The sequence below is a fragment of the Salminus brasiliensis genome, chromosome 25, assembly GCF_030463535.1.
Source record: "Salminus brasiliensis chromosome 25, fSalBra1.hap2, whole genome shotgun sequence".
NCBI classification, from domain to species: Eukaryota; Metazoa; Chordata; class Actinopteri; order Characiformes; family Bryconidae; genus Salminus; species Salminus brasiliensis.
In genome coordinates, this window is record NC_132902.1 from 27539022 (window position 1) to 27565256 (window position 26235).

General features: G+C 43.7%; 1 protein-coding gene across 1 annotated transcript in view; it reads right to left on the reverse strand.

Moving 5' to 3' along the window:
• Positions 1–26235, reverse strand: part of cdh11 (cadherin 11, type 2, OB-cadherin (osteoblast)) — a 91774-nt gene that overhangs the window by 8065 nt on the left and 57474 nt on the right. Inside the window, exons 2-10 of the mRNA XM_072671756.1 lie at positions 22532–22955; positions 19317–19611; positions 17268–17387; positions 14409–14576; positions 10051–10238; positions 4973–5226; positions 4174–4310; positions 2385–2506; positions 1351–1468 (exon numbers count right to left, since the gene is read on the reverse strand). Coding sequence (XP_072527857.1) covers positions 1351–1468; positions 2385–2506; positions 4174–4310; positions 4973–5226; positions 10051–10238; positions 14409–14576; positions 17268–17387; positions 19317–19611; positions 22532–22780 — 1651 coding nt within the window. The 5' untranslated portion in view covers positions 22781–22955. The remainder of the gene's footprint in view (positions 1–1350; positions 1469–2384; positions 2507–4173; positions 4311–4972; positions 5227–10050; positions 10239–14408; positions 14577–17267; positions 17388–19316; positions 19612–22531; positions 22956–26235) is intronic.

The following is a 26235-nucleotide window of genomic DNA, read 5'->3' on the forward strand; positions in this document are numbered from 1 at the left end:
TGTTCCACTGGTGGTGTATTTATACTGGGACGGAGTCTGTTCTGTTATAGATTCAGTTTAATGAATCGCTCTACTTTGTATTTATTGCACTGTAATTCAGTTTATTATAGTTCATTGTTTATTGCAATATCAGTACATCATACACGAGGAACATCGGGGGATTGTTTCATTATGCAGTTGTTTATAGATTAAAGGAAGACTCTGAAGCCACAAGCTATTAAAGTTGCTGAGTTGAGTTTAACAACCCAAGTTAAAAACACCATAAAACTGCTTTTGAACATTTTTTAAACTCTTTTCTCTTAAAACTCTTTCCATCTGAGCTCCACTCAGTGTTCCATGTCGCCCCTTAGCCCCACGGCCAGAGTTTTCCGTCTCAGTGCCAGCACGGCTTGGCACAACTGGAGCTCCTCACGCCTGCCCGCTCTGGCCCGGGCACAGCGGGCACCAGGCTGGGCCTCTGGGTCTAGAGGCACTGCCAGGCTCTGAGCCCCTACAGCAGCTGGGGAGGAGAATCTCCGCCATGCGCCAGGCAAAGGGTGTGAGGAACAGTGCTCATCATCATGCTAGCATTGCCTCAGCCATGAAGCCACAGCCTCTGACGTGATTAGAGTGAAACGCGAGTGAATGCAGCTCTTTGTGTGATATCCTCAGAAAGGGCATGATCCACTGTGACTCTATGAACTGTGTGATGACTACAGTATTTACAAGTGAATATAGCAGCTGTCGGCTCAAAACAGTCCAAATATGATAATAACGACAACAAATATACAGAATTATACAATAAAAATAAGTTCTAAAATTACACATATACACACACACATCCTAAAAGACTGTAATACACTACAGGAAGTGTAGGGGGTGATTTGACTTCTGTTGTCAGTGATCAGTGAGAGTGTCTACCTGTAATTAACTCTATATAACATTCGAATAAACCCAAATAAACATAAAGTCAGTGGTCAGTGAGAGTGTCTACCTGTATTTAACTCTATATAACATTAGAATAAACCCAAAAAAACAGAAAGTCAGTGGTCAGTGAGTGTCTACCTGTAATTAACTCTATATAACATTAGAATAAACCCAAAAAAACAGAAAGTCAGTGGTCAGTGAGAGTGTCTACCTGTAATTAATTCTATATAACATTAGAATAAACCCAAAAAAACAGAAAGTCAGAGGTCAGAATGTATGGATTTCATTTCTTGGAGAAAAGCCAGTCAGAAATCTAACTTGGAATTAAAGACCTTGCTTTATGGCCAGCATGCTGAGGTACTAACCTTACCTGTCTAAAGCAAGGCTGGATGTGTGTGTGTGTGTGTGTGTGTGTGTGTGTGTGTTGTTTTGCACTGCACTCACCTCTGTTGTCCTTCAGAGAGAAGTTGAGGTTGCTTGCCACCTTCGGGGTGAGGCTGAAATGGAAGTGCTGGCGGTGCGCCATTTCATCCTTATCCACGGCGCTCACCGTCTTTATGATCTGGGGAAGTGGTCGGGTCGGGTCAGGTCACAGAATGCATATTTTAGGAAGCACATTCATGACCTATAATGTATACGTTACTTTAATGTGTTTAGTGCGTTTCCGACATGTGTATGAACCATAGAAGTGAATTACTGCTTTAGAAAATAGTGACACCAATTTTCACCAATGTTCTATATATATATATATATGGCTTCTATATAATATATCTTATATTGAATTTGTCTTTTTTCCAAATATAATATTCTTACTATTATATTATACTACATAATATTTGTAATATTATTACTGCTGTTTAATTTACTAAAATGAATATATGCTGTCACGCTAAAACCTTGTATGTCCAATTTTGCTGTTTTCCATTTTTGATATAACGTGAATCTGGCAGTTGTTTTTTAGTGCCTAATTTTCATGATGAATGGACCAATAGAAAAGCTTTATGACTTATATATGTTTTTGTATCTATCTATCTATCTATCTATCTATCTATCTATTATTATTATTATTATTATTATTATTATTATTATTATTATTGTTGTTGTTGTTGTTGTTGTTGTTTGAATGTTTACAGCAGTTTAGGTCTATGTAAATACAACAGATGTGTATGTTGTGTTAAAAAGTGATTTATTTTCCATATATGTGGGACTGGGGACTGAATAGTGAATCAAGGTGTTTGATGTTTATATTATATTAAACTCTTTTATTTCCAAAAAGTAAATATCTGCCCTTTATTTCACACAGAGAATCAACATTGCCAATAGATATGATGAAACCATGGAAGCACAGAAACATTCTGAATTGGAGGTGCCAGTTTTATAGATGGAGAAGTTCTGCTCTGCGTACTTTCTGTCTGTCTGTGGTGGAGCTAACAGCCCGTGTGTTTCTACTCATGGACGGAGTGTAATGGTAAGCTTACTGTGCCGGGGGTGACGTTTTCACACATGAACACTTCCTCCTGAGTGGCGAATTCCGGGGCGTTGTCGTTTACATCCTTGACTTTGATGTTGACGCGCACCTTGGCGTCTTGGTGATGTCCGCCTGAAACGAAACGCAAGAAATCAAAGAAAAGCTGCAGAACGTATAGAGTCAATATACGACTTCATAGTTTACTGCTTTCTTCATTCAGCTTTCACACACTACACAAACACACACAACACCCCGAACATCTGAACAATGAAGAGTGTAGAAGTTTCTACTGGAGGACACAAAAAAGAGAGAGGCAGAGTTTATTGTTTTTGTTTGTTTTTTCATAAAAATTTGTAATAAGCAGAATAAGGAAGTTAACAGGGGTCTATTTGAAGTCTATTAAAAATAAGTAGTGTAAATAAGAGTGCATTTTGAGTATTAAGTGTTTTATTATTGTGGGTTTTTTTTCAATAATGGTACACACAGGACACATTTAGTCAGATGGGATGGGCAGCACTGATGGACAATTCTCCAAAATGTCATTTTACAGGTGAAAAACCTTCTTAACCACCAATGTAAGTCAATGTAAAAGTTTTTTTCCAGGTAATTTTGATTTCCATTGATCCATTCATAATGAAATTATGCAATGTAGTATAATATATAATATATATATAAAAAAATATAACTTACATTTTGTCAAAAAGTAAAAAACAGCATCAAAATTAAGATAAAAGGTTCCATCACAGATAAAGCATCCCTAACCCCTCCCCCTAAATAAATCTTATGCAACAAGAGGGCATGTCCCCTCCCGTTCCCCCTGTATTTGCACTGTAGCAGTGTAGTATAGTACTACAGTATAGTAGTATATTCACTTTAAGGGTTGTGGCTTGTATACGTTGGTCCACTAAGTTGCCACTGTTGGGCCTTTAACCTACAGGGTATGGGTAGCATGGCTGATCCTGGCTTTCTATGCTGGAAAATGTGAAGGGAATAAGTGTGTACTGAATAAGTGTGTGTATAAGAAGAAAGAGCATCTCAAAACCCCCTAAAACAATCTTCTGAAAAAGTGAGTGATGCCCTGTTCTCTCTGAATTTGAACTTGTGATGAATCCTAAACACACAGTGATCTCTGTGATGCATTCAATATTCTGATGTTTTGTGATTTTATATATTGACTTATTATTATTCATTTGTTTATTTGGACTACGTCTTCGAAAACTGAAGCAAGTCAAAGTGAAGCGCAGCCTGGAAACAGTCCTAGAAAAAAACCCTGCCTTCTTCTGTAAGCTCAGTACGAGCCTCGCTATCTTGTATCAGAAATTATCAAGGCAGCGGAACGCAGAGATATCATGTTTCCAGACAAAAGCGCAATTCATATTACAAAAGAGGCCATTTGATGCGCGGAAACTCAAGACATGAATTTTAGATGCTTCAAAATTATCAGAGGATGGAGAGAAAAGGAAGCTCTTCTGACAGAGAATCAGAAACACAGAAACACAGAAAATCAGAAAGTCAGCCTTGATGCAAATGCGGCCGAGCTGCTCCCTGCAGAGAGTTTGTGAAAGTAAATATAGGCCTCTTTTTGAGGCGAGCTGCATTCCCAGCTCTGGACTAAGGGGATGATTTGCAGAGGCAATCTGTGGCCGTCTTCCCTGAAATCATGCTCAGGCCCGGAGACGCCTTGACCACACGAGAGCGGGCGGAGCAAGGGACTGGGTGGTTTGAGGAGGGAAAGAATGAGAAGAACTCGAAGCTACTCTGTCATTAAGAAACCCTGAAGAAGAAAGAGAAAGCCCTACCGATCTCTGTAGCGCTGACGGAGATGTTGTGCCAAGCCTGGCTTTCGCGGTCCAGCGGCCTTGTGGTCTTTATAGTGCCGTCCTCGGGGCTGATGGTGAAGAATTCCTCCAAGTCCGTGTAGCGAGGGATTAAATATCTACCAGAGAACGAGAGAAGAGAAGAAATGAGCTCAACGAGGAGGAAGGAGTTCAGCCAGGAAGCAAATGCAAGCACTCAAGACATGCTCGGCGTCTTTTGGTGGAGTTACGAGGTTCCAGTAGAGCAGTTAGACCAGCTGTTCTCTCACTGATATCAATAAACAGGGACTAAAATACAGAGATAAAGCCAACAGCAGCATCTTAAAGCCTTGAAGAGTTTAGTCCATGTTCTAGATACAGTGTCGGACAGCACCTGGGATGACGATACTACTGTCCACTACTGCTAGAGCTTTGCTGTGAGGGTTTGCTTACATTCAGCCACTAGAGTTAGTTACTAAGTCAGTAAGGTCAGGATGTTGGATGCTCACCATCTCACCTCATCCCCAACTCATCCCAAGACCCAAAAGTACTGGATGGAGCACCATTCATCATTCTGGAGAACACAGTTCCACTGCTCCACAGCTCAAAGCCCCTCTAGCCCAGGCTCAGCCTCGGGAATAGCTTCTCCTTGTCCTGTTCTACTGGTCAGCGCTTTTCTACTGGTATTATACAAGCTTTGTGCAAAACTAGTGGCTGAATGCACGCGTTAGAAGTGGTGTCCGGATACTTTTGGACATGAAGGTGGTGGTGAAGTGAAAAGCTGTAAGTGTCTATGTGTTACCTGATAGGGTTATTGGCGATGTCTGTGTCTCTGGCATGAACCCGGCCCACCAGCGTCCCCCCAGGGGCGTTCTCCTCCACCTCGAAGTTGTAGCTGGGCGCCATGAAGGACGGGGGCTCGTCGGCGTCCTCCACAGAGATCTTCACTATGGTGGTGTCTTTAAATGGGCCCCAGCTTATGAACCGTGGGTCAATGTGTGAGTTTGTGGCCTCCACCTTCAGCGTGTACGAGCGCTTGACTTCAAAGTCCACGGGCTGCAAATAACACAAAGTCACAGAGCCATTCCGGTCATTCCTTTCTACCCTTTGATGCGATCAATCACGACGCCATTCTGATGTAATTACTGATGGATTATTGTTTATGGGGAAAAACGTGTCACACATGTCAATGAGTCAAAATGGCGCCGCTGCTGAATTACGGGCTCATAGGATATGAACTGTAAATAGCGTTCGCCTCATGAATAAAAAGATTAGCAATTAATCAATGCTGAGTACAGTTATTCACACACACACACACACACACACACACACACTGCACATTAATACAGAATCAGAAGCCTGTTTTGCAGATGTTGGATAGAGGGCGCTGTTGTAAAAGATACTGAAGCTGGATGAATATCATTACACTGAGCAGGACATGGAGCTGGATATAGAAGGAAGGGTAATGAGGGATGAGGAGAATAAAGGAGGAGAGGGGGAAGGAGACTAGGTGGAGAAGGTGAGGATAAAATTAAGAGCAAAAAGGAGGAGAAAGGGAAGATGATGAAGTGAGCTGGAGGGAGAAGAGGAATTAGAAGAAAAAAGAAGCAGGAGAAGAAGGAGGAGATGAAGAAAGAAAGAAGGTGAATGAAGATAAAAGAGAGGGATGAGAAAAGGGAAAAGAAATATGAGAAGACAAAGGACAAGGAGAAGCAGGAGAAGAAGAAGGATGAGGAGAAGAAGGAGCAGTAAGAAAGAGAACAAAGAAGGACAACAAGGAAGAGAAGGAGAAGAACAAGGAGAAGGACAAGGAGATAAAGATGAAGGAGGAGAAGGAGAACAGGGAGAACAAGGAGAAGACAAAAAGGGAGAAGAACAAGAAGGACAGGGCGAGGGTGAGGAGGAGAAAAAAAACAGGAGAAGGACAAGAAGGAGAAAAGCGAGGGGAAGGAGGAGAATGACAGGAGGAGGTTGAGAAGAACAACAAAGAACATTAGAAGGAGGAGAAAAAGCAGAAGGAGGACAATAATATGAAGAAGAGAAGCAGAAAGAGAAGGAGGAGAAGGAGGAGGAGAAAATAATGAACGAGTTGGAGCTGGAGGAAGAAGAGGAATTAGAAGAAGAAGAAAAAGGAGAAGCAAGAGAAGAGGGAGGAGAAGGAGGAGATAAAGATGAAGGAGGAAGAAGGAGCTGGAAAAGCAGATGGAGGAGTAAAAGAAGCAGTAAGAAAGAGAACAAAGAAGGACAAGAAGGGAAAAAAAAACAAAGAGGAGAAGGAGAAGGAGGAGGACGAGGAGATAAAGATGAAGGAGGAGCGGGAGACCAGGGAGAACAAGGAGAAGACAAATGAGACAGAGGAGAAGAAGGAGAAATGCAAGGAGAAGAGTAAGAAGGAGGCGAATGACAGGAGGAGGTTGAGAAGAACAACAAAGAACACCTCTCTCACACCTCCCACTGCCTCTCAGTGCTGTTTATAAAAGCAGAGCTGGACACCACAACTCAAACGTCCAGACGCTCCTCGTCTCCTGGGTTTGATTCCTCCACCTCTGGTTCTGATAGTCCTCCTGAACGTCTGACTCACTGTCTCAGAACGCTGCAGGAGGGGAGGTCACCACTTTCAGGTATGGATTGAGATGTTTGAGAGACGCTACCTGAACAGCAGATGGAGAGCTCGGTCCCCCAGACCCCCTGCAGAAGTGCCTTCACACGTTTCTGTGCTTTCTGATTAAACTCTCCGACCCTCTCACTTCTCCATCACAGATTACCATGTGTGAATTACTCTTGAAGGGGAAACACTACACACACACACTCACTCACTCACTTACACACACACACACACTCATACACACACACACACACCTTTTCTTATTTTATTTATTTTTCTGTTCTTTTCAGCTGAACATGTGTAATGAAGCCGTCAGCGCTGAATAGACCTGACCCACTTCTCTCCTCCAACAGGTCCTCCCAACACACCCTCCACCTCCCTCTCTCTCTCACTATCTCTCTCTCTCTCTCTCTCTCTCTATCTCTCACTTTCTCTCTATTTTCTCTCTATCCATCTCTCTCTTTCTCTCTCTGTCTCCCTATTTCTCTCTCTCTCTCTCTCTCTCTCTCTCTCTCTCTCTCTCTCACTATCGCTATATACTTCTCTTTATCTCTCTCTCTCCCACCCTCCTCCTGTCCTTTCATCCTCTTCTTCTCTCTTTGTTCCATCTCTTCTTTCTGTCCTTCCTTATTACTCTCTCTCTCTCTCTCTCTCTCTCTCTCTCTCTCTCTCTCTCTCCCCCTCTCTTCTTTCTGTCCTTCCTTATTACTCTCTCTCTCTCTCTTTCTCTCTCTCTCTCTCTCTCTCTTTCTCTCTTTCTCTCTCTCTCTCTCTCTCTCTCTCTCTCTCTCTCTTTCTCTCTCTCTCTCTCTCTCTCTCTTTCTCTCTTTCTCTCTTTCTCTCTCTCTCTCTCTCTCTCTCTCTCTTTCTCTCTCTCTCTCTCTCTCTCTCTCTCTCTCTCTGCAATCCTTTATTTTGGCACCTCATAACTCCAGGCTGAAGCTAATCAGCAGCAGATAATATTCACAATAACGTCGGGCCTCTCCTTAATATTCCGGGCTCGCCATCCGGCCGCAGTTGAAACAGAATAGTTGATTAAAACCCGGCGATTCCGTCAGTAATTCCGACTTTAATTTTCAACATGCTTTGAAGAGCAAAAGGTGATGATTTCCCGAGAGGTGTATCAGCGAGGCGTTGTGTTATTGAGTGAAGCAGCAGCGCGTCAGAGTGATTGTTCAGCGCGAGAAAGAAACACCACTGTCTGAAAAGAAAGAAATAAACACACTGGCCTCCCCACCCTTACAGCCTGAGACAACAACCCGCCACTGATACACACACACACACACACACACACACACACACACTACACTACACTACACTACACTATACTACACTAGTGGGTGTTGTCTCCATGATTTTCAATAATAATAATAATAATACCAATAACCCTCACAGGCATCACCCTCACAGGCATCACCCTCACAGGCATCACCCTCACAGGCATCACCCTCACAGGCATCCCCCTCACAGGCATCACCCTCTTAAGCATCACCCTCACAGGCATCACCCTTTATATGATCTGGTCTTTTGTAAGAACAGCGATGGAGGAGGTGGTGGTCCCAATGAGAGCATCACCGCAATAACTGATATACTCATATACTACCACACACACTACCACACACACTACCACACACACTACCCCCCACACACTACCATGCCTGTGTATGACATGGGTAATTTAGTATCAGTGTGTGTACACTGCTGTGTAATGTGTGTTTTTACAGAGCCTTGGGCTCCTCTGGGCCCTCGGTGGTTCAGACAAACATGTGAAGGTCAGCAGGGGGCAGTATCTGGCCCGTCTTTGAGGCCTGTGAGGCACTGGGACGTTTTCTGGCCCAGAAGCTGCGGCGCTGGCCGACCTGAGCTGGTGTGTAACTGGCTGCATAATCCACTGCCCTACAGCCGGCCGCCGAGAGCGCCATGAAAGTCAAAACTCATCCCAGACATAATGATACAGCAGAGCCGAGTCCCCGCAATCACCCAGCGGAACCGAGAGAAAATCTCTATAAGGACCCCACTGAGCAGCTCTCTCTCTCTCTCTCTCTCTCCTTCTTTCCTTTCTGCTTTGCTCCATATCACATTCTCTAATGGTTTTTCTAGGTCTCTCTCTCTCATTCACATCTCTCTCTCTCTCTCTCTCTCTCTCTCTCGGCCTCCTTTTCACCTCTCTTTCTCTCTCTCGTCCTTTTTTTTCATTGCTCAACCAATCTCTCTCTCTCTCTCTCTCTCTCTCTCTCTCTCACTCTCTCGCTCGCTCGCTCTCATACAAACTCACAAACACATTCTGTAAACAAGCAAACAAATACAACAGTCCAAGAGTGACACAGTCTGAGCTATACAAACAGCACACACACACACACACACACACACACACACACACACACTCAATATTCACCTTTCACAGACAAACACAGTATTTACAGATCCTCTTTCTGTGTGCTGTAGTTGAGGGTAATACACTGATAGTCATGAGCTGTCTGTGTTAGTAGACACTCATTTAATGATATACTCATCTATACATCTGACAAAAGTATTGGGACACTTACACATTTCACCTACAGGAGCCCACAGGCATTTTTAATCTGGAGCTGGTCCTCTTTGCTCTAAGCTCTACCAGCAGCAGCAGCAGGTCTGGAGCTCTGCTGCAGTTACTGAGTCAGTTGGAGGCTTTTCTGCACTCTGCTCTGAGCTCAGCACTCGGCCCTGACCCCGCTCTGTAACTTTACGTGGTCTGACAGACACTCGGTGGCTGAGCTGCTCTCTGTGAGCTGTTCCTCCTAAACTCTTCCACTGTTCAATAATAACACCACTCACAGCTGATGGAGGAAGATCTAGGAGGGAGGAAATTTCACCAGCTGACTTGTTGTTGGTGCAGCGGTGTCTCCTATTACATACAGAACCACGCTGGAGTTCAGTGAGCTCTTCAGAACCTCCCGTTCTTTCACTGATGTGTGGAGGAAAGACAGACTGCAGGACTAGAGGCTTAGGTTAGGTGTGTCCCAATACTTTTGTCCATTCAGTTTATATATACCTGTAAACATTATGATCATTAGTCTAAAGTGTTACCTTCATAATGTAGTAGTGTAGACTCACTAACAGACTATTAGATATTGCTCTGGTAATGCCACAGGATCCTTAGTGGGGCTGTTTATAATAAACTCTCTCTGCAACACCACAATCTAGATCATCTGATCAGGTGAGCTCAGAGCAGGACGTGCAGAGCATAGAAACTCTCAGAACCAGGATTGAGAAGCACATCTCTGATTTCTCCTCACCTTCTTTAGCTTGATGACGGCCTCCTGGGTTTCTGAGTCTTTACTGATTTCAAAGAAGTTTATGCCGTCCCCCTCCAGCACAGTATATTCCACCATCCCATTCTCAGCCTGGTCCGGGTCTCTGGCCTTCAGACGTCCCACTTCCTCTCCAGGGACTTTATCCTCCGAGACGGACATGGCATACACACCTGCAAGATATAGAGAGGGTCAGGAGAAGGGTGGATTTAATGATTTGAGGCCCTTAAGCAAAGATAATTCGCAATTAACTGAGGAATATGTGGTGCAGACTGAGCAGCAGAGTTTAGCTATGGCTGAACCTGGCTGTAGCGACAAGATTCTGCACCACCAGCTGGAGAACAAATAAAACCCCACGGTCCAAATGGTGGTGCCAGCTTTAATAAAAGCTTTAATAAAAGCAAGCTGTGGAAACATCTGAGCCACAATGTAGAGGCTCTTTGGTGATGGATCTTGGAAACACCCGATCTGTTATGCTGAGTCGCTCCAACAGCTGGGTTATGGAAACATCTGAGCCACTATATACAGTCATGCCGACCATGGGCTGTTCAAAAATCCTATAATGATTGAGTCATTCTGGTGGTGGGCCACTGAAACATCTAAACCATGATCTAGAGTTCTTATAGTTGCAGGTCTTGAAAACATCTAAACCACAAAGTAGAGTCACCACTCTAGTGGTGGGCCAAGGAAAACGTCCAAGCCACCATGTAAAGTTTCTCCGGTGAGCCACCCTCTGGCGGTGAATCACGGAAACATCTTAGAGTCACTCCGGTGGCAAGGAAGCCTCACAGCTGAGATGTGATACAAACTCAGGTGGAAAATTTCAAAGCTATGCAGAAATGTAATTATTGACCAATGGGAAAACATTGGAATGAATATGCTAATGATATAAAAATACAAAAATACAAAAACAAATCAGACAAAACTGATTTAAAGTGGCTGCAAATTTGTGCCAGCATATTTACATAACACTCAGGAACCTCGGGAACCTTAGCGACCTTAGCATTTAACCCATAAACAAAATCGACATTAAAGCTGAATTTAATTCTAAAATTAAAGTCCCAGTCATTCAAAACAGGTTTAAATGCAGGCCAAAATCCACTGATACATTAAAAGTCTCTTTTTTCTTTTAAAAAGAAGGTCCAAGACTGACCGAATCCTGAAGGAAATGAAGCGTTTCAAGCGGAGAGCTCTGAAAATCACTACAGTTACAAACAACAGGGATTTTGGCAGGCTTTATATATACTGACTAGCACCATTTAGCTTTAGCGCATAGATATACAGTAATCTGCATTTTCCAGGACTCTAGATGGTTGCCTAGCATTGCCCAGTGCAAAGTCTCGTCTCAGGAGTATGCCAGCGTAGTGTGTGGCTATTCTAACATTGTTACCACTGACCATGAGTCATCCACTGGGCAGGAAAAAGCCTCTCTTTTTGGCCCATAGAGAGTGGAAGAGCCAATAAGCTCCATCACACACATGCTACCTGTGGCGGCATGGCTCAGCTGCTAGGCACCTGCAAGCATGCATGTGTATATGTGTGTGTGTGTGTGTGTGTGTGTGTGTGTACAGTGTGTGTTTGTGTGTAGACACCTGCCTGAGGCTAGGGCAGAGCAGGGGGACCATATGGGCTCTCCTCACTGACTGCTCAAAGCCAAAGGCTTCAACTGCATTTACAAAAATAACTCCCACACTGGAAAGAGGAGCTGCAGGAAAAAAAACGATGAGGCGAAAGCATGTAAGAAGAGGATTCTTCAATCAGAACAGCCAAATAGACTGAGAGAAAAGCTCAAACCACACAGTCTTTCCAGCCCGGGGGTTCAGATGCTTGGTCTTTTCTCCAAAGCTAAGCTAATTAAACTAACACATCTTTAGGAAGACTCCGGATTCAACCCACAGGCTGAAAACCTGGCGCTGATGCTACGTAGGCTACTGGTGCTGTCAATTAACTTTTTCAGACATAATCTGTAGGTTCTGCAAAATCAATGATCACAGCTCTATCAATGTATTAGGCAGAGTATGCATGAAGTGTTCCAATATGCTGGAATAGGAAATATTAGTCCAAAAAGCAGTCTAAACACTTTGAGAATAGGACATATTAATACATAAACTCCCCAATAAACACTCCTATACACTAGAATAGGAGATATTAGTCCATAAACACCTCAATAAACACTCCTATACACTAGAATAGGAGATATTAGTCTATAAACACCTCAATAAACACTCCTATACACTAGAATAGGAGATATTAGTCTATAAACACCTCAATAAACACTCCTATACACTAGAATAGGAGTTATTAGTCCATAAACACCTCAATAAACACTCCTATACACTAGAATAGGAGATATTAGTCCATAAACACTTCAATAAACACTCCTATACACTAGAATAGGAGATATTAGTCCATAAACACCTCAATAAACACTCCTATACACTAGAATAGGAGATATTAGTCCATAAACACCTCAATAAACACTCCTATACACTAGAATAGGAGATATTAGTCCATAAACACTTCAATAAACACTCCTATACACTAGAATAGGAGATATTAGTCCATAAACACTTCAATAAACACTCCTATACACTAGAATAGGAGGTATTAGTCTGGAAGCAATGTATATATAAATGAACTGTTATTCTGTACATTATAGATATAGAATGGTAGAGCAGCCGTGCAGCATAAAAAAATCCAAAAATGTCCATCACAGTCTGATGAGAGAAGGAAATGGTCCAAATTGCCAAACTGGAGTTTTTTAGTTGGCCCATTACCTCCAGTCCCACTGGAATAAAACTCCATCTCTCTCTAAAAGAACTGAGATGCACTGCTGTCCCAAACCAGCAGTGTGATACCGATTCTCCAAAGTTCCTCTCCAGATCACTGAGCCAGGCTGTTTTCCACATCAGTGACAGCAGCAGCAGCGTTTTCCTTCATCAGCCTGGAGGTTATGGCTGTTATTTCAGGTGGCTGGAAGTGTCCAATAGCCAAAGCACATACTGCTGCTGAACCAAGGCCTGTGGCACTGGCCTACTGCCCATACGCCGTTCGGGCACACCCAGCAGTTCTGAATGTTTTTGATACAGTCTTAAGGCACAAATTGGGACCACCTGCCTATATGGTGATATAGTTCATACGGTATTCCACGTAGTTGCTAGGGTGTTGCCAGGCTGTTGTTCTAATATCTTAGCTGCTTGCTGAGGTATATGCAGGTCATATGGTAGCCCAGGTGACTGGGATGTCTAGGCTGTTGCTATGGTATGGTATTCCAGGTAGCAGTTGGTGGTTGTTATGACATCACAGGCTCTTGCTAGGTGGCTAATATGGTATTCCATGTGGTTGCTAAGGTGTTTCCAGGCGGCTGCTATACAAATACAACATATGATGTTTGTTGTGATATCACATAAGTTTGCAAGGTGGTTAATCTGATACTCCAGGTGGTTGCTAAGGTAGTTGCGGTCACTTCCTAGGTGGCTAATATGGTATTCCAGGTTGCCAGGGTTGCTCTGGTATCCTGCCATGGATAGAGCAACTACATTTTACAGTTTATACATTTCAACGCAAGATTTGGCTAAACGTCCTGACAGTGTGTGTGTGTGAGTAAGTGTGTGTGTGTGTAAGTGTATGTGTGTGTGTGTAAATGAATGGCTAGAGAGCCCAGGGGCCTGCGAGCTCGCGCCCGAGGCTTTCACGCGAGTGAAGGCAGCAGTGAGCAGCAGATTTACAGAGGTGATTTTCTGCCACAAAAGGAAGATAAAATCTGTGTGCTTAGTGTGCAGTTTGCCGCACAGACAGCTAACGCTAACACACACACACAAACACACACACACCGTTTCTTCGCTCGTGCGTTCAAGCAAACAGTGTAAATGTTTTATCCGCTCTCGCGCACTGGAGAGACGCTGACATCACTGCTCTCGCGCCGAGCGCTTAAAGAAGGTCTGAATAATTAAGTTGCGATGTTCTGCTGTTAGCAGATGTAGCCGTATTAGCGGATCGGCGCTGGTCCCTCAGGGCCTGTCAGAGTTAATATTTGGTGTGAGGGCTGAGAGAGCGCCGGGTAGAATAAACGCTAACACACACACACACTTACACATACACACACTTACACATACATACACACACAGTAGTTAAGGCAGCAGTGTCGCAATGCCACAGCAGTGCACACACACACACGCACACGCACACACACACACACGCACACACACATTCATACACTGTCACTAAAGTGACAGATAGGAAGAAGAGAGATACAGAGAGAGAGAGAGAGAGAGAGAGAGGTTAGGTAAGACAGGGAGAGAGAGAGAGAAAGAGAGGGAGTTAAGAAAAGTAATTGGACTCACCCTGTGCAAATTTGGGCGGGTTGTCATTGACATCGGTCAGCGTGATTTTGACCTGCGCAGTTCCGGACAGACCACCCATGTGACCCCCCATATCCTTCGCCTGGATGACCACATCGTACTCCTGCTTCGCTTCTCGGTCCATGTTCGGCAGGGCGGTGCGAATAATCCCTGCAGAATCACACACACACACACACACACACACACACACACACACACACACACACACACACACATTATAGCATTTAGTATTTAGTATTCCAGCATATAGTTTTCAACAACCAGCTCCCGGGCACAATGAGTGTAATTTACTTTTACTCCACTGTAAAAAATACAAATCGTGCTTTGAGCACCCCCTCATGGACAGCTGTACACATGCATTTGTCGACAAGCTGAGAGATACCAAAGCAGCATCTGAAGGTGAAGAAGCATGTGGACTGAGGCGGTAGAGTAATACTACAGGACTTTACACTAATACACCGCATGGCCAAAAGTATTGGGATATCTGCTCATTCACTGTTTCTTCTGAAATCAAGGCTATTTAAAAGCGCTTATCTGCTTTTGTTGGAGTAACTGTCTCTACTGTCCTGAGAAGAAGACTTTCTACTACATTTTGGAGGAGCATTGCTGTGAGGATTTGATTGCATTCAGTTACAAAAGTGAGATAGTTAGAGATATCAGGATGTTGGACGGATGATCACCACCCCACCTTATCCCCATCCCAAAAGTACTGGATGGAGCTCCACCATCAATCCAGAGAACACAGTTCTCATTAGGCATGGTGTCAATAAGTTATCGCAATTCTTCTCGACATTTAGGATATGACTCTATGGGTTACACAGTGGTTCTGGAGAGAGGTTCTCCTCCTGCAGTTCCACCACCAAAGCTCCATAGTGCAGTAGCAGCAGCGCTCCGGCCCGGAGTGGGAATGACGGAGACGCCGTTCTCTCCCTGTTCCAGTCCAGTCAGCTGCTATTCTAAGGTAAATGATGGTTTAAGTTGTTGACACACGTCCTGCTCTGATGTAGAGGCAGGCATGGAAATACAATGTGAATAAAAATGACACGATGGGAGAATCTTCCCACCTCCCGTTTTCCCACTGATAAGGAGCGCTGTCTCGCTCACGTAATGAAGGGATTGTTTCTTTCCGCTAGCTCTATTGGCAGGGCTTTTTTCCGGCTCCCTCCGCAGAGCTGTGAATACGGGGGAGCGGATTGTGCTGTGCTGATGTTTTGCTGAGCGTGGCGCACAGATAAGCCCGGAATGAATCGGAATTATAAGCGCTGGTCGGAATCCAGAGAAATCTCCAGCTTTGGTTTATTAGCCGGATTTGATCCACCTCCCCGGCTGACTGCTGAGGGGTTGCTACCGCCGCTGGGACGTTACTGAACTAATCTGGCCCGTGGTTCATTTAGCCGAGGAAAGGCCAGGTACACACGGGAAGCATGACAGCACTGTTTCAGACTGGGCTGGAATTAAAGCAATCAAATTTCACACCAAAGACCAGAAGGACCAAGAAAATGACATGGTCATGCTAAAATCTTGACCTCCAAAATGTCAACTTTACAGGAGAAGGAGAAACCTTCTTCATTTTCAATGGAAGTCAATAGAAAAAGATTTTATTCCAGGTCATTTTGGAGCATTTCTATTGGTCCGTTCATCATGAAAATCCAATATGATATAAATGACAACAGCCAGATTGACAATCCAGTACTGGGTTTATGGGACAGCAACATATATATATATATATATATATATATATATAGAGAGAGAGAGAGAGAGAGAGAGAGAGAGAGATATTGTTTTTTCTTTGTTAGCTTGTTATTTATTTAGTTAGTTAGTTAATTGGTTGATTAGATAGTTAGTTAGTTAGTTAGTTATTCTATCTCTTCCATATTTAAATTTTGTGGACTATTCTCTACATTTTACATTTAACTCCTTAAAAACAATTAATTAACGCAGTAATTCTGATCCTAAGATCCTGATCCATAGACTCGGAAACTGGGTAGGTCTTTCAGGGATAGTCTCCGAATGGTTTAAATCATATTTAACAGACAGCCTTTTTTATGCTGTCCTGGGAAATCACACATTTAAAAATCGTAGTGCTGCCTGCCTGAGATCCACAATTTTAGGACCCCTGCTTTTTACATTGTATTTGCTTCCTCTAGGAAATGTGATTAGAAGGCATGCTATTAACTCACTGCGACACTAATAATACACAACTATATATTCATATTCCGTCTGAGAGTCAAGATTCTGCTGGCTGACTGATAAGCTGTTTATCGGATAAAACCGATCAGTGAAAAATGAGGTCCTCAAGCATCATATGTCAAATCTGAAGTATGCAACCTGGGTCTACCACTAGACCACTAGACTAGTTTTCCATTTAAATGATGTTCCTAAGGTTATTATAAAATCTATATTAATTTTTTCTATTCTAGTTTATTTGCTTTGTGGTTTGGTGGTGGTGGGGTCAAAATATAGTACTTATATAGTACTTATACATTGAATGTTTTATTATGAGAGTGCTGTAACAACATGTACGATTATTCTGAGGGCCCAAATCCTGTTATTTTTAACTAAAATAGTTGATGTAGTGTGTAAAGAGTGTTACTTTTCTAAACACATCGTCCATTCAGTCCATAAACAGCACCCTTGTTGTTCCTGTGATGTCACGAAAAACAACCACATATATAATTTTTCTTGTTTTAAGGTTCATAGTCTGGAGATGCAAGCTTTTCTCAGGATAGATGAGCTTTTCTCAGAATTATGAGGAAAAATACACACATTCTGGTGTCTAAACTTTTGACTTTGATAACTCCTGACCTTTGATAATAAATATTTCATTACTGGCCACCATACCTGAGTGTGGCTCCACAGAGAAGTAGGGCTGGCCCTGCAGGATGCTGTAGACCAGTTTAGCGCTGTTTCCATATGTTGGGTCGTCTGCATCTGACGCCGTGACCTGTATCACCGACGTCCCTGAGAGAGAGAGAGAGAGAGAGAGAGAGATCAGCATTGGTCAGTACTGAAGGCCTCCTAGATCTGAATGATTTTATTTTAGAAAAAAATTTTTAAAAAAAAAGTTAGAAATTAGTGCAATAGTCTTATAATATTTCACAATTTTTCACAATAAGACAGTGAGAAATATGAGCCTTTTAGACTAGATTTAAGAGGATTTCACCTGCTAAGATATCAGTCGCAGTTCTCAGATTCAGTAAGTGATGGATGAGGCGTGATCTACACTGTTTCTGAGTTTCTGAGGTTTCAGCTAAAAGCATCTTAGCGATGAGATCATCTTCTGACCTTAACCGGTAGAGAGAGAGCGTTGATTGTGATGCTCGCTTGACCAGTCAAGAACCATCTTTATGCAAAGGGGTCATCGGGAAACCCAGCTCTGCTCAGTTAGTCACAGAACAGAATCGTTCCGTGCTGAATGATTACGGGTCGGACGTAGCAGCCGGTGGACATCACAACACAATGACCACCCCAGGCTCCCACACTCCTGAGAATTACCCTGGGCCAGGCTAATCTCCCCAGGTCCTAATGCCTAAAATCAATTGACGCTCTGTGTTTACCCACTTGTCTGGGCGTATTTGGAATTGACCCGGCCGAAACCTGCCTGGTCAGAAGCCCCCTGGTGGCATTTCCTGGGCCGTCAATGGGAGGATATCGGGGTAACAGATCGTTACGCCATGACAGCACCGCATTACAGATGATGTATTGCACAGGGGGGAGTGTGTACAAACAAACAGACCTGCACACACACACACAAACACACACTCACACCTAGACAGGCTCAGTGTGAGAGCTCCACAACAACAACAACAACAAGAACAACAACACTCGTTCTGACTCAATTTCCCCTGGTCAGATTTCAGCTGTTTTGAATAATGCATGAGGAACAAGCTGTCGCGTCCAGCCTCAGCGGGAAAATCAGGAGGGAGGAGGATACACCACCACTCACACACTCGGAATCACTCGTCAGATTTATCATTCTTATTGTATAATATAAAATAAAATCAATCATTTTATCTTTTAAATGAACAAAATATGTATAAAATTCAATAAATAATTATACACTAAATGTCCAAAAAATTGTGGACACCCTTTAAAATGAATGAATTCAGCTACTTTCTGACACAGATGTGCAAATGCACAAACACAACATGTCTAGTCCCTGTAGAGAAGTACTGCCAATAGAATGAAATAATCATGACCCTATTGGCTCCATGCTGCCTAATAATGTCAGGCGTGGGCTAGTAGAGGGGTATAAAGCCCCCCAGCATTGAGGAGCTGTGGAGCAGTGGAAGAACTGTGATTTCTGGAATGATGGTGGAGAAGCTCCATCCAGTACTTCTGGGATAAAATGGGGTGGTGATCATCCAACATCCTGACCTCACTAATGCTTTTGCTGCTGAATGCAATCAGATCCTCACAGCAAGGCTCCAAAATACTGAGTCACCTTGAGTGTTTAAAGTGTTAGTAGCTTCAGGCTCCTGCAGATGGCGCTGCACGAGGATGATCAGGCTATAAATACCTGCGGGGTGTGTGACAGGATTGTCTTCCAGAAGCAATTCTTACCTGGAGGTGACGTTTCCATACACCTGAAGATTCAGCTCCTTCCTTCACACTATGGTCTTTGGCCACGCCCAAATGCCTCCTTTACTCCTTTTAGCCAATCATTAACTACATCTGCTTTGCAGCCCATTTTCCACACATCCAACGAGACCCTCACTGCACTGCACTGTACCACCTCTTCTCAAGCTATATAGCCCCATGGTCCCTGTGCTATGCCATGTACAGGAGTCTGAAGTTACTACCAGCTTATATACATATCGTAGCTTAGCAACTGTGGGTCACTGTATGCTGGAACAGCAAGCTGTGGCCAGAACTGCTCTAAGAACTTACCAACGTTGGACATTTCGGCCACGCTGGCGTAATACGGGCCGTGGAGGAACACTGGAGGATTATCGTTGATGTCCTGCACCTTCACTATGAACTCTGAAGGAGGCTCCAGGGGCTTGTTGGTATCTCTGGCCACCGCTTGGGCCGTCAGAGTGTACTCGGCCTGTTCTTCTCGGTCCAGCGTCTTCGTGGCATGGATGTTACCCGTTTTGTCATCAATGACAAAAATAGTGCCCGCCCCCTCTCCTGAGAGGATGTATTTGATGTTCCCGTCCCCCAAGTCCACATCTGAATGGAGCTGGAGATACAGAGCAGGAGGGAGAAGCTGTGTTAGATATGGTCAAGTCGTGACTAGTCGCAGCTCTGCAATCTCTGCAGAACAATAACACTGAATTACAAAAACAGCGTCCAGCACTGTTCCCAACAGAGGAGCCGCCACGGTCAGTGGACACCATTTCCGTCAGACTGGGAATGAGTTTCAACACAGAATGAAATTCATGTTATGAAATACAAAAGTTTCAAAATGAGAAAATACAAATAATTGTGATAAATGTGTGTATTGATAAGTGTAAAGGTCATTTATTTGTTTATTTGTTTATATTTTTTATATTATTACCAAGGTTCTTCCCTTTTACACATCTCATTTCCTCAGCAATTCTTTGAAGAACCATCCATTAAATGTAACTTTTAAGAACCAATGTCTGTCTGTCTGTCATTCTGCCTATCTATCTGTCTATCTGTCTGTCTGTCTGTCTGTCTATCTGTCTGTCTGTCTATCTGTCTGTCTGTCTGTCTGTCTATCTATCTATCTATCTATCTGTCTGTCTGTCTGTCTGTCTGTCTGTCATTCTGCCTATCTATCTGTCTATCTGTCTGTCTATCTGTCTGTCTGTCTATCTGTCTGTCTGTCTGTCTATCTATCTATCTATCTATCTATCTATCTGTCTGTCTGTCTGTCTGTCTATCTATCTGTCTGTCTGTCTGTCTGTCTATCTATCTATCTGTCTGTCTGTCTGTCTATCTATCTATATGCTTGTCTGTCATTCTGTCTGTCTGTCTATCTATCTGTCTATCTGTCTATATATCTATCAGTCTGTCATTCTGTCTGTCTGTCTGTCTGTCTTCTCTGTCTGTGTGAATGTTGCTGCTGGTAGTTCAGTGTCTGTGTGGTGTTAATCATGCCTCTTTCATTGCTCAGTTCTCTAAGTGTGAGGCTCCTCCTCCACTCTGTGTGCTCTGTCTGATGTTGATGGTCATTACAGTAAAATTAAACTCCTGACACAAAATTTCCCCGTCCAATATCTCAGAACCTCCAGGTTAGTCCAGGTGGGATTTAAAAGGCAAATGTAGGTCTGTCATGTTGGCATCTAGCAGAGCCATAAATCGTTCATTTCCCCCCTGACGGCCCCCCTAACAGTCCCCCCCTAACGGGCCGTTATTATAAAAGAAATCCAATTTATAACCTTTAATCAAGTGGGGCACTGATTGCTTTTGTGGAACAAATGGAGGATACTGCAAGGACTGTGTGTAATGAATACTCCAGTGACTTCCACACCGCTCTTAACCTTAAAGAACGAGGGAGAGAGAGACGTCCTGCAGTTTGTTGAGTTGTATTACTGATTGTTTTGTGTGTTTTATTGTTTTTTATGTCCATTACAGATTATTTGGCAATTATATGAAAAATGTACATAAGAATGCTCACATAAAAACCTTACAATCATTAATAATTGATGAGGATTGAAAGTTTTTACTGCATTCTTCTGAAAGAAGAAAGTGAATAAAAGCTGTTTCCTTAAAGCATGTTCAAAACGACTCTTTGCTTGTAAATATCCAAAAGAAACTGAATGTAATGTCACATAATTTCATAGAAAACATAAAATGATGAATTTTAAAAGAATTAATCAATTCTTGACATTAAAAATATTGCTGCAGTAAAAAGAAAAATAAGAATTATTTTTATATTATTATTAACTGATTTATTAAGAGTTTGGGAGTAGTTCTAAACCCTGTAATGGACTGGTGGCCTTGGTGGTCTTGGGATTGGTGCTGCATGTTTCTTCTGTGGTTCTTGACCCACCACAACCCTGATTTAAGCTAAGAAATAGGTCTAAGCTTGATTGTAGAAAAGTAACACACTTCCAACTTGTAAGAAAAATATTATTCATAGGTGGACTCTCCAAATTGCCAAATCTGGAACTTTATGCAGGATGAAATCATCTCCTTTCCAAATGAATGTAATTCATGACCATCTTTTTTGTGTGAAAGTTTGGTGTGAAACTCTCGGTTCTAGATAAGCTCCCGCAGTCAGAGCTGGAGTTCTACAGTGGAGGAACTTTATTACCATTTATCAGTCCATTTACCATGAAATGGTCACTCAGTGTGAACAGCAGCTGATGGTTTGAAATAATAAATTGAGGTTCTCTCTTAAAATCGAACGACATCTTCTCAAACCAATCCAGCAGCACCCCCAGATGGTCCATATTTGGCTTTGTCCATGTGGACCAAAAATATGGACAATCTGTGGATCCTGAGAACCACTTTTGGGTCCATAAAGAGCCAATTCTAAACCAGTGGTGGGTTTTGTGTGAAAGTTTGGTGTGAAACTCTCGGTTCTAGATAAGCTCCCGCAGTCAGAGCTGGAGTTCTACAGTGGAGGTTCTAGATAACCTCCCCCAGTCAGAGCTGGAGTTCTACAGTGGAGGTTCTAGATAACCTCCTCCAGTCAGAGCTGGAGTTCTACAGTGGAGGTGAAGGAAGGCAGACGTCTGAAGCTCTAATAAAAGCTCCTCACAGAAAGTTCTTCACCTAATGGTGATGAAGACGCTGCCTGATGCCTGAAACACGGTTCTACCAGAGTTCTGAGAAGAGCTCGGCTCTAGAACCTGCTTTTAGAACCAGATCATTAAAATGGTGGAGGGATACATGCTGCAGGGTGTAGTGCAGCTACAGAAAGTAGTCCCTAAAGAAAACTGCATTAGTTCAGATTCTCTATTCACTATTTTACCTTCATCATCATCATCATCATCACTCCATATAAAACTCAGAAGACTCGTGTAGCTGCACTGGTGGGTTTGGATAGGAGATAAATTATGGGCTGTATCTGTGTTGTAGTCATCTGCTTCCATTCACCACCACTGTAGAGAAATCCCAGTCAGCTGACTGGTTGGTGGAAATCCAGCAACATTTCCAGTAAAGTTATAAATTAAATCCAGCCTTACCCTTCCCACTAGTACCGGATCTGGACCTGTGTATTCCTCAATGACGAAGAACTGGTTCCACACCCAGCCTCGTTTAGAGCGGTGGAGGACCTGGCCCTCCTTACGCCTCTCTCTGTGTCTGTAGATGGAGGGGTGGTGATGCCTGTGGCCTCGATCCTGAGGGCTTCTGGACCTGGCCGCCGCCGCAGAGCTCCACAACACGGCCCCCAGACACAACAACAACACCTGCAGCCTTAGTCCCTCCCACATCCTGTCCACTCTCTGTCCACCGCCGGCCGCAGCACCGTCCGACTCTGCTCAGGGCCGTCCTCGGGCAATCCTTAGAAATGGAGATTTAGTCTCTGGAGAATCTTTCTGGAGGATGTGAATGCTTCAGCCTCACTCACTGTAGCCACATCACCAGCGTCTGTTCCTCCCTCTGTTCCTGCAAAAGACACGGAGAGCAGAGCTGTAAGTCAAGCACTTTTCAAATCCCACACATCTCTAAATATCCAGACAGCGCTGTAATGACCACAGGCATTTACATGTAACTTGTATAATCTCCATAGAAAAGAGGTGACCGATAGAATGGGACACCTACTGGAGCAGCCGTGAGCCCATGACCCTAAGGTCACCATGCTCAATACAGAGCGCGGACTAGAGGGGCTGTAGGGTTCTCTGAACTGATGGAGCGCCATCCAGCACATTTGGGATAAGTTGGAGTACCAGAACTAATCATCCAATATCAGAACCTGACCTCACTGTTGTTCTCATGAGGCTGAATACAATCAAATCTTTAAGCAAATGAGCATCTGCAGCAAAGGAGGACAAACCACTGGCGAACACGCATTAGCAAGCCCCTTAAATGCTATAGAAACTGCATAGCAACCACCTGGTATACTATAACAACCACATAGCAACCAGCACCATGAAATACCATAGCAACTGCACACGAACAACCATATCAATCACCTGTTTTAACATGACGGCCACCTAATAACACATAATAGCACCCATTTAGCAACACCTTAGCAACCACCTGGAACTCATTAGCAAGAACCTTAAATACCATAGCAACTGCATATCAACAACCTTGCAACCTAGCATCAACGTAGCAACAACCTGGTTTACTATACCAATTACATAGGAACACCTAATAACACCCAGTTAGCAAAACCTTAGCAACCACCAGGAACTCATTAGCAAGAACCTTAAATGCCCAAAGCAACCTAGTATCATAGCAACAACATAGCAACATCCTGGTATACCATAACAATCACACAGAACCAGCATCATGAAATATCATAGCAACAGCATAGCAACAACCTAGCATCCACCTGGTATAGTATAACAACCACATAGGAACGCCTTAGCAACCAGAACCATGACATATCAAAGCAACTGCATAGCAACAACCCTAGCAACCACCAGAGCAACTACCTGCGAGTACCATGGCAACTACTTAGCAAAAACACCTGAGTTACCACACAGCGAGAGCCTAGCAACTGCTTGGATGTGTGAGCCACTTCAGCTGTGCAGCCATCCTGCCTTTGCTCTTTTCTGTGTGTGTTTGTGCTCCTGCTGGACCGATGGCTGTTGCAGCTCCTGATGAATCACAAGCCCTATCCTACAGAGAGAGACGCTCTAGATCACAGGGGAAATGGCGGAGCAGCTCAGTGTCACAAGCTGCTTTCAGCCCACTCAGCAATCAGAGTTTAATTGACTCTGCTGAAATCTGAATGTATTAATTCGTTTTGCAGCAGTGTACCCTGAACTAATTAAGCGACAGAGGTTGTAAGCCCATTTGCTCTTATTTAATTAGACATCACACCGCCAGTGTTCTCCCGGCAAAGCTATTCCCCCTGTTCGGGCCGGCGCACGCACCATCCCACATGGTCTGACAACTAGAGATCTGAAAATTGAAATAAAAAAAAGAAATGAGAGGAAAAAAAGGCTTTCCGTTCCTATGGCGATCAGCTCGCCGTACTCAGCTGTAGGACGGTTCCCTTACTCGGGCAGGAGGATAAGTATAATAAGGAGGGATGTAGGCCAGTGGGTTCATCTTTTACTGATACACTAAATTACTGTAAATATCCGAGAAGCAACAGTAACAGCGCCTGACAGTTCACTGATCCTTCACTTCGCCACTGATCTTCACTGATCTTCTAATTAATCAGCTGAGAGGGGTAGAGAACAGTCAACCTGCTGAACCTTTATCACCTCCTACCAGAAGTACCTGGCTCTCCCAGACTGTTTTTTGGTGGATATCATCAACAACCCTAGCAACTACCTCGGAACATCGTAGAAACCAGCACAGGAATTGCATAGCAACAACCTGGTATACCATAACAACCACCTAATAACACCTAATAGCACACAGTTACCAACACTGCAGCAATCACCTGGCGCACATTAGCAAGCACCTTAAATGTCATAGCAACAGCATAGCAACAACCATAGCAACCACCTGGTATACCATAACAACCACCTAATAACACCTAATAGCACCCAGTTAGCAACACCATAGCAACCACCTGTTGCATGTCAGCAAGCACCTTAAATGTCTTAGCAACTACCAACCACCTGGTTTACTATAACAACCACCTAAGAGCACCTTAGCAACCAGCACCATTAAAACATCATAGCAACTCCATAGCAACAACCATAGCAACCACCTGGCATACCATAACAACCACCAAGGAGCACCTTAGCAACCAGCACCACAAAATATCATAGCAACCGCATAGCAACAACCCTAACAACCACCAGAAACTGTCTGGGAGATACGATGGACATCATTGGGCTGGGACGGAGAGAGACGAGCCGATTTTCAGGCCAGCTTTGGATTTGGTGTTTCAGGCTGTGGAAGGCAGCCTTCGAAAAGCTGTGTGTTCTGATTGGACCCTCCGTACGCTCCGTTGTTTCTCCAGTCCCCGCCCACCCGAGACAACTGATAAGAGTGTGAACATGTGAGTTACAGGTTGATACGCTGTTTATTCTGAAAACCCTTCCCATCACTCTTTTTACAGCGATGTCAGAGAGAGCTGGAGAGACCTAGTCTGTGTGCAATAAGCGAGAGAGCGAGAGAGCGAGAGAGCATTAGAGAGAGAGAGGGTGAGAGAGAGATTTGCGCTGGTGAGAGATTTTCTCTACCACTGAGTCGCTAATAACCCTCAGCTCCAACAGCCAGAGCCACCATGGCCTGCTTTGCTCTCTCTCTCTCTCACTCGCTAACTCGGCCCTAATCACAGCCCTGTTGAATCTGCAGAGCGGGGCAGTGGGAGGGACGTCAGTGAGTGTGAAAGGGAGGTGGGAAAAAAAAAAAACAACCAAACAAATCCCCCGACTGCAAGGCAGAGCCCATAAATATGCCCCAAATAAAGCGCATCCAGCAGAGAAGCAGCAGAATGGGGGCCCTAACTCACTCGGGCCGGCCCCTCTGTCAGCATCCATAATGAACGGCTGATAACGCTTCATGCTCTCCGTCGTTGCAGCTGTAAATTGGCAGCAGCTTCCAGAAGAAGACATTTTATCCTCGGCTCTCCAGTCGTTATTGACCGACCGACAAAATGTCAGCCTGATACCTGCGTCTGGGACTGCCCAGACGAAGGAAATATTCAAATTGCATACTAATACTATAAAGTACTCTAAATGGACAAAAGTATTGGGACACCTGCTCATTCACTGCTTCTTCTGAAATCAAGGGTATTAAAAGAGCCGATCCT